General features: G+C 43.3%; 1 protein-coding gene across 1 annotated transcript in view; it reads left to right on the forward strand.

Moving 5' to 3' along the window:
* Window positions 1-13,269, forward strand: part of LOC126184483 (dynein axonemal heavy chain 5) — a 976,026-nt gene that overhangs the window by 149,972 nt on the left and 812,785 nt on the right. Inside the window, exon 15 of the mRNA XM_049926874.1 lies at window positions 12,982-13,129. Coding sequence (XP_049782831.1) covers window positions 12,982-13,129 — 148 coding nt within the window. The remainder of the gene's footprint in view (window positions 1-12,981; window positions 13,130-13,269) is intronic.

The raw sequence follows: 13,269 nt of genomic DNA on the forward strand, positions 1-13,269 counted from the left end.
ATATTCCGGAGGTAAAATAGTCCCCCATTCGGATCTCCGGGCGGGGACTACTCAAGAGGACGTCGTTATCAGGAGAAAGAAAACTGGCGTTCTACGGATCGGAGCGTGGATTGTCAGATCACTTAATCGGGCAGGTAGGTTAGAAAATTTAAAAAGGGAGATGGATAGATTAAAGTTAGATATAGTGGGAATTAGTGAAGTTCGGTGGAAGGAGGAACAAGACTTTTGGTCAGGTGATTACAGGGTTATAAATACAAAATCAAATAGGGGTAATGCAGGAGTAGGTTTAATAATGAATAAAAAAATAGGAGTGCGGGTTAGATACTACAAACAGCATAGTGAACGCATTATTGTGGCCACGATAGAAATGAAGCCCATGCCTACTACAGTAGTACAAGTTTATATGCCAACTAGCTCTGCAGATGATGAAGAAATAGATGAAATGTATGACGAGATAAAAGCAATTATTCAGGTAATGAAGGGAGACGAAAATTTAATAGTCGTGGGTGACTGGAATTCGTCAGTAGGAAAAGGGAGAGAAGGAAACGTAGTAGGTGAATATGGATTGGGGGGAAGGAATGAAAGAGGAAGCCGCCTTGTAGAATTTTGCACAGAGCATAACTTAATCATAGCTAACACTTGGTTCAAGAATCATGAAAGGAGGCTGTATACATGGAAGAAGCCTGGAGATACTGACAGGTTTCAGATAGATTATATAATGGTAAGACAGAGATTTAGGAACCAGGTTTTAAATTGTAAGACATTTCCTGGGGCAGATGTAGATTCTGACCACAATCTATTGGTTATGAACTGCAGATTGAAACTGAAGAAACTGCAAAAAGGTGGGAATTTAAGGAGATGGGACCTGGATAAACTGAAAGAACCAGAGGCTGTAGAGAGTTTCAGGGAGAGCATTAGGGAACAATTGACAGGAATGGGGGAAAGAAATACAGTAGAAGAAGAATGGGTAGCTCTGAGGGATGAAGTGGTGAAGGCAGCAGACGATCAAGTAGGTAAAAAGACGCGGGCTAATAGAAATCCTTGGGTAACAGAAGAAATATTGAATTTAATTGATGAAAGGAGAAAATATAAAAATGCAGTAAATGAAGCAGGCAAAAAGGAATACAAACGTCTCAAAAATGAAATCGACAGGAAGTGCAAAATGGCTAAGCAGGGATGGCTAGAGGACAAATGTAAGGATGTAGAGGCTTGTCTCACTAGGGGTAAGATAGATACTGCCTACAGGAAAATTAAAGAGACCTTTGGAGAGAAGAGAACCACTTGTATGAATATCAAGAGCTCAGATGGAAACCCAGTTCTAAGCAAAGAAGGGAAAGCAGAAAGGTGGAAGGAGTATATAGAGGGTCTATACAAGGGCGATGTACTTGAGGACAATATTATGGAAATGAAAGAGGATGTAGATGAAGATGAAATGGGAGATACGATACTGCGTGAAGAGTTTGACAGAGCACTGAAAGACCTAAGTCAAAACAAGGCCCCGGGAGTAGACAACATTCCATTAGAACTACTGATGGCCTCGGGAGAGCCAGTCATGACAAAACTCTACCATCTGGTGAGCACGATGTATGAGACAGGCGAAATACCCTCAGACTTTAAGAAGAATATAATAATTCCAATCCCAAAGAAAGCAGGTGTTGACAGATGTGAAAGTTACCGAACTATCAGTTTAATAAGTCACAGCTGCAAAATACTAACGCGAATTCTTTACAGACGAATGGAAAAACTGGTAGAAGCCGACCTCGGGGAAGATCAGTTTGGATTCCGTAGAAATGTTGGAACACGTGAGGCAATACTGACCTTACGACTTATCTTGGAAGAAAGATTAAGAAAAGGCAAACCTACGTTTCTAGCATTTGTAGACTTAGAGAAAGCTTTTGACAATGTTGACTGGAATACTCTCTTTCAATTTCTGAAGGTGGCAGGGGTAAAATACAGGGAGCGAAAGGCTATTTACAATTTGTACAGAAACCAGATGGCAGTTATAAGAGTCGAGGGGCTTGAAAGGGAAGCAGTGGTTGGGAAAGGAGTGAGACAGGGTTGTAGCCTCTCCCCGATGTTATTCAATCTGTATATTGAGCAAGCAGTAAAGGAAACAAAAGAAAAATTCGGAGTAGGTATTAAAATTCATGGAGAAGAAGTAAAAACTTTGAGGTTTGCCGATGACATTGTAATTCTGTCAGAGACAGCAAAGGACTTGGAAGAGCAGTTGAACGGAATGGACAGTGTCTTGAAAGGAGGATATAAGATGAACATCAACAAAAGCAAAACGAGGATAATGGAATGTAGTCAAATTAAGTCGGGTGATGTTGAGGGAATTAGATTAGGAAATGAGACACTTAAAGTAGTAAAGGAGTTTTGCTATTTAGGGAGTAAAATAACCGATGATGGTCGAAGTAGAGAGGATATAAAATGTAGACTGGCAATGGCAAGGAAAGCGTTTCTCAAGAAGAGAAATTTGTTAACATCGAATATAGATTTAGGTGTCAGGAGGTCGTTTCTGAAAGTATATGTATGGAGTGTAGCCATGTATGGAAGTGAGACATGGACGATAACTAGTTTGGACAAGAAGAGAATAGAAGCTTTCGAAATGTGGTGCTACAGAAGAATGCTGAAGATAAGGTGGGTAGATCACGTAACTAATGAGGAGGTATTGAATAGGATTGGGGAGAAGAGAAGTTTGTGGCACAACTTGACTAGAAGAAGGGATCGGTTGGTAGGACATGTTCTGAGGCATCAAGGGATCACAAATTTAGCATTGGAGGGCAGCGTGGAGGGTAAAAATCGTAGAGGGAGACCAAGAGATGAATACACTAAGCAGATTCAGAAGGATGTAGGTCGCAGTAGGTACTGGGAGATGAAGAAGCTTGCACAGGATAGAGTAGCATGGAGAGCTGCATCAAACCAGTCTCAGGACTGAAGACCACAACAACAACAAAATATTTACATCTGGTGCGAATCCATTTTTTTTTATCTTTCCTCGATGCGCGCCAGCATAAATTTCACAAAGGAAATTTTTACTTACGACAAGTTGTACCGTTGCGTCGATTGTGTTCCATTTTCTCGAGCACATCAATATGCTGGGATGGGCATAGTAGTTAAAATAGTTCTGAAACAACTGTTCATTAGAGCTTACGAAATAATCCAGTAGCTGCGTTTGAATCGATTTGCTCTGGAATACCATACACATTAGTTTAAAAATTGTAAACCAAGGTCTTTCTTCGTACTGATGGAAGTGGCGCAGTGGTTAGCACACTGGACTCGAATTCGGGAGGACGACGGTTCAAACCCACGACCAGCCATCCTGATTCAGGTATTCCATGATCTCCCTAAATCGCTTCAGGCAAATGTCGGGATGGTTCCTTTGAAAGGGCACGGTCGATTTCCTTCCCCATGTTTCCCTAATCCGATGGTGGGAACGATGACCTCGCTATTTGGTCCCCTCCCCCAAATCAACTAACCAACCTTCCTTCGTGACTTGTCTGTAATCATGCCTCAATACTTAGTCTACTGTTTATTGTCTCTGTAGTTGAGATCACTGCTCCTGTAATCCTGTCTCCATCAAAAAGGTTTCGTATTTTATTTATAAACTTTTCGACCGATTCCCCAATTATCAAGTTAATGATAACACGATCTTACTGAAAACACCATCAAAACACCGTCCACTTTGAAGAATCATCTCTGTGAGTTTCAGACACAGTTTTTCTCTTTTACGACTCTTCTTCATATTATTGATAGTATTGGTTTTGTTAATTCGGCTTTCTTGTATTGTAAGTTATTGCTTCTCCTCAAGCAAAAGTGGGGCGACAGTGTAGTGCAAATGTTGAATCGTTTACTTAGCAGTCATCTATTTCAGTGCTGCTATATAAAGCAGTCAATCATTGGAAGAACTATACGGTAATGCTGAGCTAGTTTCTGAAATCAATTGCAACAGCATAGGACAACTGGGCTATGTAGAGCGAAAATCAGAGGACAGATCTGCCAAGAATGTCGGTAAAGGAAATCCAGGTATTAGAAAGTGCAGAGGGAGACCACGGAAACGATGACTGGATGATATGGAGAATGACTTGAGAAAGATTGGAGTAAGAAGATGGAGAAAACGAGCAGAAGATCGTAAAGACTGAGTCGTAAGAAAGGCAAAGGCTCTTCATGGGCTGTAGCACCAAGGGGTAAGGAAATAAACTGACATTTTCGTAATTCCCTTCTAAGAACAGATAGTTGCGTTACCGAGAACTGTCTGATATTTTCGACAATGGGTCACACTTGTTGACACGTTTAGGACACTGCAAGTCACATAATGGAAAATATTTTCGCAACTCTTTGTAGTTAATATTTTTTGCAACTGAGATCACTGCTAGCTAACATTGTCCTGTTGGTTCTTCAATTACGTATAGATGTGTACTAAATTTCCTGTTTTTAAGAAAAAAAATCTAGTTTTCCTATTAGATGAATGGGCGGGAAATAATTATCTTGACATTTTAATATTTGTATTTATAATAGAAACAACTGTACAATAATGAGAACTGCACAAATTCTGGCACTTTCGTTCTTCGATTTGTTCCTTCAAAATGGCCATGGAGTCATTCATTTCATTGCTTACCCACAGATACAGTTCCTGTAACAATTAACCCACACTAATTCAGTTGAGTGCTTCATTCTCTTCCTTGCACCAATCAAGCAGCATCAAAGCAAATCTTTGCCACAGACCGGACTGGGAGACAATATATGCCAGGGAGAAAAGTGCCCGTTTATGTTCCCATCATTTTGCAGCTTCTCAATAAAATTTACTGCTGGTACCAATCTAAATAGAATTCACTTTCTAACTTTCACCTTCATTATTTCAAGTCTTCTGTTTTCAGCCTGTGACCAACAGTCATTTTCATCGAATTAACCTTTAAATTATACAAATATATTTTAAGGACAGTCGCTCCTTCGCCATACTTCCTTAACCCGTGCTTGTGCTCTGTTCCTAATGACCTCGCTGTCGACGGGACGTTAAACACTAATCTTCCTTCCTTCCGTCAATAGTGCACGCATGTGAGTCAAACCATAGTCGCGAAATGCGGCCGCTTGTACCTGAAGAGGAGACCGGTGACCGTTGTAAGGAAGTAAATTACAGAAATCAACATCTCCGTCACATACTAATTTATCAAAATTCATGATCGTTTTCGCCTTTGAAGCCGTCATCAGATCCAAAACTTCCAGCAACACGTAGGGCGTAAACTACTGAAACCGGCCAGGAATTTAATGAACTAATATGTGATCAAGATACTGATTTCTATATTTTAATAAAGCCAGAATTTTTGCTTTATTAGTGCTATGATTGTTAGACCAATGGACTCTGTCGCTTTTCTCGCAACGTAATTCTCTGCTTACTGTAGTATAACATGATGAGACTTATTTTATTTGATAAAATTTGAAGATGCATACGCTAATGACTGCTGTGGAATGCACTTGTGAGACATATCATTCCATTCTCCAGGAATCACAAGTATCTCAGAGCACAATGGCTACGTATACGTAGTCGCTGAGTAACGAGTTGCAAAAATGGGGGAATTTCTGACGAACTCGCTTTACGCTGTCCTGTAGTGACACGCACGAGCGTTAGACTCCGTTGTGGTGACCACTATGTGACAACACCCGTTGTTGCCAGGTATAGCGCACAATCACCAAGTGTGGTGGTTTTGGGGTGTCTTTCGACAACACAACATGCGACCTCGAGTCCAACGTATGAGGGGGGGGGGGGGGGGGGGGCTCTGAACTGCATTTCACCTTAGAAAAATGAGAATAGACCCGAAGCTCGTTACGTTTTATATAGCTCATTGATTGGACGTATGTATTATTAGTTATCACAATCAAAGAGTTGACTGATCTTAGTCAACTAAAATGTAAAAGTTATATGTAGGTTTTGGCCGGGTATCCCATTGCTGGATTCAGCTGCCAGTCGGAAACGGTGTTCTTCCTCCGAGCACATTGTCCCCTTTCTTTCGAATATCTGCATCTACATCTACATGGATACTCTGCAAATAACATTTAAGTGTCTGGCAGAGAGTGCAACGAACCATTTTCACAACTCTCTGTTATTCCAATCTCGTATAACGCGCGGAAAGCATTTCTGTATGAGCTCTCAAAAATGGTTCAAATGGCTCTAAGCACTATGGGACTTAACATCTGAGGTCATCAGTCCCCTAGACTTAGAACTACTCAAACCTAACTAACCTAAGGACATCACACACATCCATGCCCCAGGCAGGATTCGAACCTGCGACCGTAGCAGCAGCCCGGTTCCGGACTGAAGCGCCTAGAAGCGCTCGGCCACAGCGGCCGGCCGTACGAGCTCTGATTTCCCTTATTTTATCATGGTGATCGTTTCTCCCTATGTTGCTGAAGTCATTCTTCCTATATGCCGTACCATCTGGAAGTAGTAATGTGAGGTGTAACTGCGCACTGTATAGTGATTTACCTTTAGTTGATTTCAAGGAAAATGTAACCGGCGCAATCAACTCAGGCAAACAGAGCATTTACAGAAGTGGAACCGATTCCGAAAACATTTATTGCCTACGGCATTCACGCATTTCGTCAGGCAAAGTCTGACAGGACGCTGGGCGAATCACAAGGCCCTTTATCTGCCTTATTCATGTCATCAACCTGCCTCCACATCAAATATTACGGGATCAGCGACAGCTCGGTACATTAAATCTCATCCAGTGTCCTCTCCGGTCATTAGCTATCTAAATTGTGTCTTTAATGATGATGAGGTCCCATACTCCGAGGAGCTTAGGGGATGATGCGGGATACCCGTACCGCCTATTTAATAAGTATTGCCAATAATCGGTGTCTGCAGCCGATCTGCGACTGCAGCGATAATGGTTGAATTTCAAGGACACTATCAAGGAAAAAGTGCAAGGGGAGTCTGGCATATCTAGGACTTAAGAACCCGTTGCCTATAAGATTGCACAAGCAAGGACGCCGACTAACCAAAATTTCTGTGGGTACATGTCAATGGCGGAATAAGGTATATGATTTCTGGATAGGCTCGATATTTTTTACAGCGATTTCCTTTCATTTATAATATTATATGAACACTGCCTGTTCCATGAAGATCTGTGGAGTGATAAAGTAAAATACACCAATTCTATAAGCATACGTTGAGACTGCCCTGGCTCAGTCGGTAACACAGCTGACTTAAAAGCAACAGAAATGAGATCAAACTCGGGTTCATATCATCTGACTTATATGTTGAGGTAAGGGATGACAGGATGGTACCCTGTTCCGTAGTTACCAGAGCTGTCACGGAGTAACGGTGAAGTGTACATTTTATATGACACTGAAACGTTTAGTTGCCTTTTGCCACTGGGAAAATCAATTTTGAACAAATGAATTACACGAATACCTGGCTGCAGAAATAGCAGTTGCCTACGGAAGCGCTATACTAGAACCAAAAGCGTTTTTGCACACACTACAGAACACTTTGTCCAAATACACTCCTGGAAATGGAAAAAAGAACACATTGACACCGGTGTGTCAGACCCACCATACTTGCTCCGGACAGTGCGAGAGGGCTGTACAAGCAATGATCACACGCACGGCACAGCGGAAACACCAGGAACCGCGGTGTTGGCCGTCGAATGGCGCTAGCTGCGCAGCATTTGTGCACCGCCGCCGTCAGTGTCAGCCAGTTTGCCGTGGCATACGGAGCTCCATCGCAGTCTTTAACACTGGTAGCATGCCGCGACAGCGTGGACGTGAACCGTATGTGCAGTTGACGGACTTTGAGCGAGGGCGTATAGTGGGCATGCGGGAGGCCGGGTGGACGTACCGCCGAAATGCTCAACACGTGGGGCGTGAGGTCTCAACAGTACATCGATGGTCGGCGGAAGGTGCACGTGCCCGTCGACCTGGGACCGGACCGCAGCAACGCACGGATGCACGGCAAAACCGTAGGATCCTACGCAGTGCCGTAGGGGACCGCACCGCCACTTCCCAGCAAATTAGGGACACTGTTGCTGCTGGGGTATCGGCGAGGACCATTCGCAACCGTCTCCATGAGGCTGGGTTACGGTCCCGCACACCGTTAGGCCGTCTTCCGCTCACGCCCCAACATCGTGCAGCCCGCCTCCAGTGGTGTCGCGACAGGCGTGAATGGAGGGACGAATGGAGACGTGTCGTCTTCAGCGATGAGAGTCGCTTCTGCCTTGGTGCCAATGATGGTCGTATGCGTGTTTGGCGCCGTGCAGGTGAGCGCCACAATCAGGACTGCATACGACCGAGGCACACAGGGCCAACACCCGGCATCATGGTGTGGGGAGCGATCTCCTACACTGGCCGTACACCACTGGTGATCGTCGAGGGGACACTGAATAGTGCACGGTACATCCAAACCGTCATCGAACCCATCGTTCTACCATTCCTAGACCGGCAAGGGAACTTGCTGTTCCAACAGGACAATGCACGTCCGCATGTATCCCGTGCCACCCAACGTGCTCTAGAAGGTGTAAGTCAACTACCCTGGCCAGCAAGATCTCCGGATCTGTCCCCCATTGAGCATGTTTGGGACTGGATGAAGCGTCGTCTCACGCGGTCTGCACGTCCAGCACGAACGCTGGTCCAACTGAGGCGCCAGGTGGAAATGGCATGGCAAGCCGTTCCACAGGACTACATCCAGCATCCCTACGAGCGTCTCCATGGGGGAATAGCAGCCTGCATTGCTGCGAAAGGTGGATATACACTGTACTAGTGCCGACATTGTGCATGCTCTGTTGCCTGTGTCTATGTGCCTGTGGTTCTGTCAGTGTGATCATGTGATGTATCTGACCCCAGGAATGTGTCAATAAAGTTTCCCCTTCCTGGGACAATGAATTCACGGTGTTCTTATTTCAATTTCCAGGAGTGTATTTGTCATAATAAATCCAAGGAAATGTGTTTCAACATCCTTCATGGTATGACCTGCCAGACGGTCTCTTGACGCTCACGTTCCTTACTTTTTGGTTCAGCGTGCTTTTCACTATTGTCGGTATTAGTAATATCCACCTGTTATGACGACGACAAACGTATGACGAACTTATCCATAGCGACTTGGAAACTGTTCGAATTCGAAAGTTTGTATAGAAGCAATGCGTAATATTGTGTTCCAGCTTTGAAAACTGCGAAAATTATTGCCCGGCTAAGAGCTTTTGTTCCACGCATCCCGTCAGTAGACCCACTTCTTTGTACTTGTTATTAAGGTAGTAACTGCGGTAACACCCCTTCAGTCTACAATATCAGCTCCCGTGTCCTTCATGCCATTGTCTCCACAAACAAAAGAATAACAATCCAGATTACGTGAAAACATATTCACTGAAATCTTAAACCACACCGTTGTTGCGTTTAAAAAAATTACTATTGAGGTAGTCTGTAACAATCGGCTTCCTTATACCTCAGATTACTCTTTATTATTGCTCAGTATTGACAAGCAGATATTATAAAACAATTGTTGACAAATGGAGTGGGCGTATTGAAGCGTGTCACTGGTAAGGAAACATGAAAGCAAGCCGGAAATATGGGACGCCAATCACAGTATAGTGCGACTGTTACTCTGGGGAGTGCCTTTGACTTGGCCAGAGAGAACTAAGGAACGCCGGCCGGGGTGGCAAAGCGGTTAAAGGCGCTACGGTCTGGAACCGCGCGACCACTACGGTCGCAGGTTCGAATCCTGCCTCGGGCATGGATGTGTATGATGTCCTTAGGTTAGTTAAGTTTAAGTAGTTCTAAGCTCTGGGGGACTGATGACCTCAGCTGTTAAGTCCCATAGTGCTCAGAGCCATTTGAACCATAAGTTAAGGAACGGGGGAGTGTGCTGCTTGGTTGCCTTTGCGTAAAGACATCTGAAATGAACATACATGTTTTAGAGGTCAGAAATTTTAGCTTGCATCTCAGTGTTTTAATAGTTCATTACTTTTTGATAATGGCAAGTGAGAAATATGTTTTTTATCAAATTAAAAATTTTGCGGGTGCGGCGCGCCCACAAGATTACGTATGTGGGTGCTCGAGCCCCCCCGCGCATCAACGTAGTCGAAGCGCATGGTGGAGAGTACTGAAGAAACGGTTAGCTTAGTGGACAATAGCGCTATAAAAACGCTATAGGACAGATGTCTTGGGATAGAAATAATGAAAAACTAACAATACAGCTACGTTCAGCAACATCAGTGTTGGGCAGTGTCTCTAGTATGCCTGTCGATCGTGTTACGTCGTTCCTTTTAGTTCTGAGCACACAAGGACACATAAATATACCTAGAACAATAGTGTCTCCCGCCAAGTACGAGGGCCTGGTGAGAAATTTCGCCTGTAGCTATGCAGCCAACATTACATAACTGTCGTGCGGTTTCTTCTTCAAGACAATTCTCAGCCGCTTTCTGCAGGGGCAATGAAGATGCTCCTGCGTCGTTTTCAATTGGAAATGTTTGATTACCCACAATACAGCCCGTAATTGTCTCCCTCTGAGTTTCATCTCTGCTCACATGAACCGCTGGATATGAAGACAACATTTTGGCAGAGACAACGAGCTGTAGGTCAGCGTAGAGAATTGGCGGAAAGCACTGGTGGCTGCCTTCTATAACGAGGGTATTGGAAAGTTGGTAAACGCTACGACAAACGTCTAAGTCGGATCGGCGGCTATGGAGATAATTAGCTGGAAGTTGTAACTAACTATTGCAAATAAAACAGTTTTGACTTTCACTGTGATTTCCATTTCGCGACCTATCGTTGCTTACTTTCCGAATAACCCTCGTAACACCTACCACTTTCTGGAAGATTCCGTCTGACGTACGTAGGAGTCATTTTTGGGGCAGATTAAGAGGCGCATCCTCCGCTGTTACGCGGATCGTCACGGGACCGGAGTCATGCACTCAGTAGACGCTGCCTCTGCATGTTCAACAATGGTTCAAATGGCTCTGAGCACTATGCGACTTAACTTCTGAGGTTATCAGTCGCCTAGAACTTAGAACTAATTAAACCTAACTAACATCACACACATCCATGCCCGAGGCAGGATTCGAACCTGCGACCGTAGCGGTCGCTCGGTTCGAGACTGTAGCGCCTAGAACCGCACGGCCACTCCGGCCGGCCCCTCTGCATGTTTGTGTAGTCTGTGGTCGGTTCAGCGCCAGGCCACTGAGTGAACCATTACGCCATGCATCCGTTGACTTCTGAAGGCAGCTCCTAGATACGTCGTGAATTTAATGCCGGTTTCATCTCTCAATATCGGATTCCGTGACACCCTTCTCTTAGTCAAGTTATGCTACAAATTTCTTTTCTTCTCTCATTGGTTACGTGATCTACCCATCTAACCTTCAGCATTTTTCTGTAAAACCACATATCAAAAGCTTCTATTCCCTTCTTGTCTCGGCTGTTTATCGTTCACTTCTCACTTCCATAGAAGACGACACTCTACACCAAAGTCTTCAGAAAAGACTTCCTGACACTCAAATCTACATTCATAGCAAACGAATTTCTCATCTTCAGACACAATTTTCTTTCCATTGCCAGTCTACATTTTATATCCTCTATACTTCGGCCATCATCAGTTATTTTAACGCCCAAATAGCAAAACTCATCTACTGCTTTTACAGTCTCGTTTCCTAATCTATTTGCCTCAGCATAATCTGATTTAATTCTACTACATTCCATTACCGTTGTTTTGTTTTTGTTGACGGTAATTTTATATCCTCCTTTCAAGACACAGTCCATTATGTTCGTCTACTTTTCGAAGTACTTTGCTGTTTCTGACAGAGTTACAATGATATCGGCAAACCTGAAAGCTTTCTTCCATCTCCCTAGACTTTAATTCATACTCCAAATTTTTCTTTTGTTACGTTTACTGCTTGCTCAGTGTACAGGTTCAATAACTTCGGGATAGGCAATAATCCTGTCTCACATCTTTGTCAACCATTTCTTCCCCTCCATGCTCCTCGACTCTTATAGCTGACGTCTGGTTTCTGTACAAGTTGTATATCACATTTATCTTCCTGTATTTTAGCCCCGCTATCTTCTGAATTCCAAAGAGTGTATTCCAGTCGACATTGTTAAAAGCTTGCTCCAAATCTAAAAAGCCTATGAACGTAGGTTTGTCTTTCCTTGACCTAGCTTCTAAGACATGTCGCAGGGTCACTATTGCTTTGCGTGTTCTTAAATTTGTACGGAATCCAGACTGTCTTTTCCGAGGTCGGCTTCTAACCGTTATTTCATTGTTACATAAAGAATTGGTGTCAGTATTTTACAAACATGAGTTATTAAACTAATAATTTGGTAATATTCACACCAGTCAACACCTGCCTTCTTTGGAATTGTAATTTTCACCTCCTTCTTAAACTCTATGTAATTATCTGAGACTGCAGGGGAAATAGTGCAGTCGTGGCTGGCTCTCCCGAGGCTAACAGTAGTTCTGAAGGAATGTCGTCTACTCCAGGAGCCTTATTTCCAGTTACGTCTTTCAGTGTTCTGTCAAATTCTTCTCGCTATATCATATCTCCTGCCTCATCTTTATCTACGTCTTTTTTTCTTTCTATAATATTCCTTCAAGTACATGTCCCTCATATAGCCCTCCCCAATACTCCTTCCATCTTTCAGCTTTTCCTTCTTGGCTTCTTACTGGTTTTGCATATGATATTTTGATATTCATAAAGTTGCTTTTCTTTTCTCCAAACGTCTCTTTAATTTTCCTGTAGTGGCATCTACCTTTCCCCCAATTGTATATGCTTCTGTATCCTTACTCTTGCCCTGTACCCATTCCTGATAAGCCATTTTGCATTTCCTGTTAATCTCATTTTAGACGTTTGTATTCCCTTTCGCCTGCCTCATTTGCTGCATTTTTATGCTATTATTATTGCTCGTTAAAGACGACATACGATTTAAAGGGTATTATGACCTTTGCTTTTGACGGTAGAAGTACGCACAAAATAAGAGGCATCTCTTTTATACTGTTCACAGGTGAGCGAAAAGATCCCCTTGACGAAGATGGATGACAAGTACGAGCGAGTCATCAAATACTGCGAGCGTGAAGTGGAGAGAATAATGAAGCTGTTCCGCAAGCAAAAGGACGATCCTCCGATGCCACGCAACTTCCCTCCCACAGCTGGTACGTTTACGTAAATAATGACTTCTAAGTGAAATATGTAATGGTTTATTCTAATTTCAATAGTGCTTGGCGTGAACTATAATAAATTAAGTTTGTTAGGCTTTCGACTTTTTCCTCAATATGGATCTAGATTGTAACAT

Source organism: Schistocerca cancellata, chromosome 4 (assembly GCF_023864275.1).
Source record: "Schistocerca cancellata isolate TAMUIC-IGC-003103 chromosome 4, iqSchCanc2.1, whole genome shotgun sequence".
NCBI classification, from domain to species: Eukaryota; Metazoa; Arthropoda; class Insecta; order Orthoptera; family Acrididae; genus Schistocerca; species Schistocerca cancellata.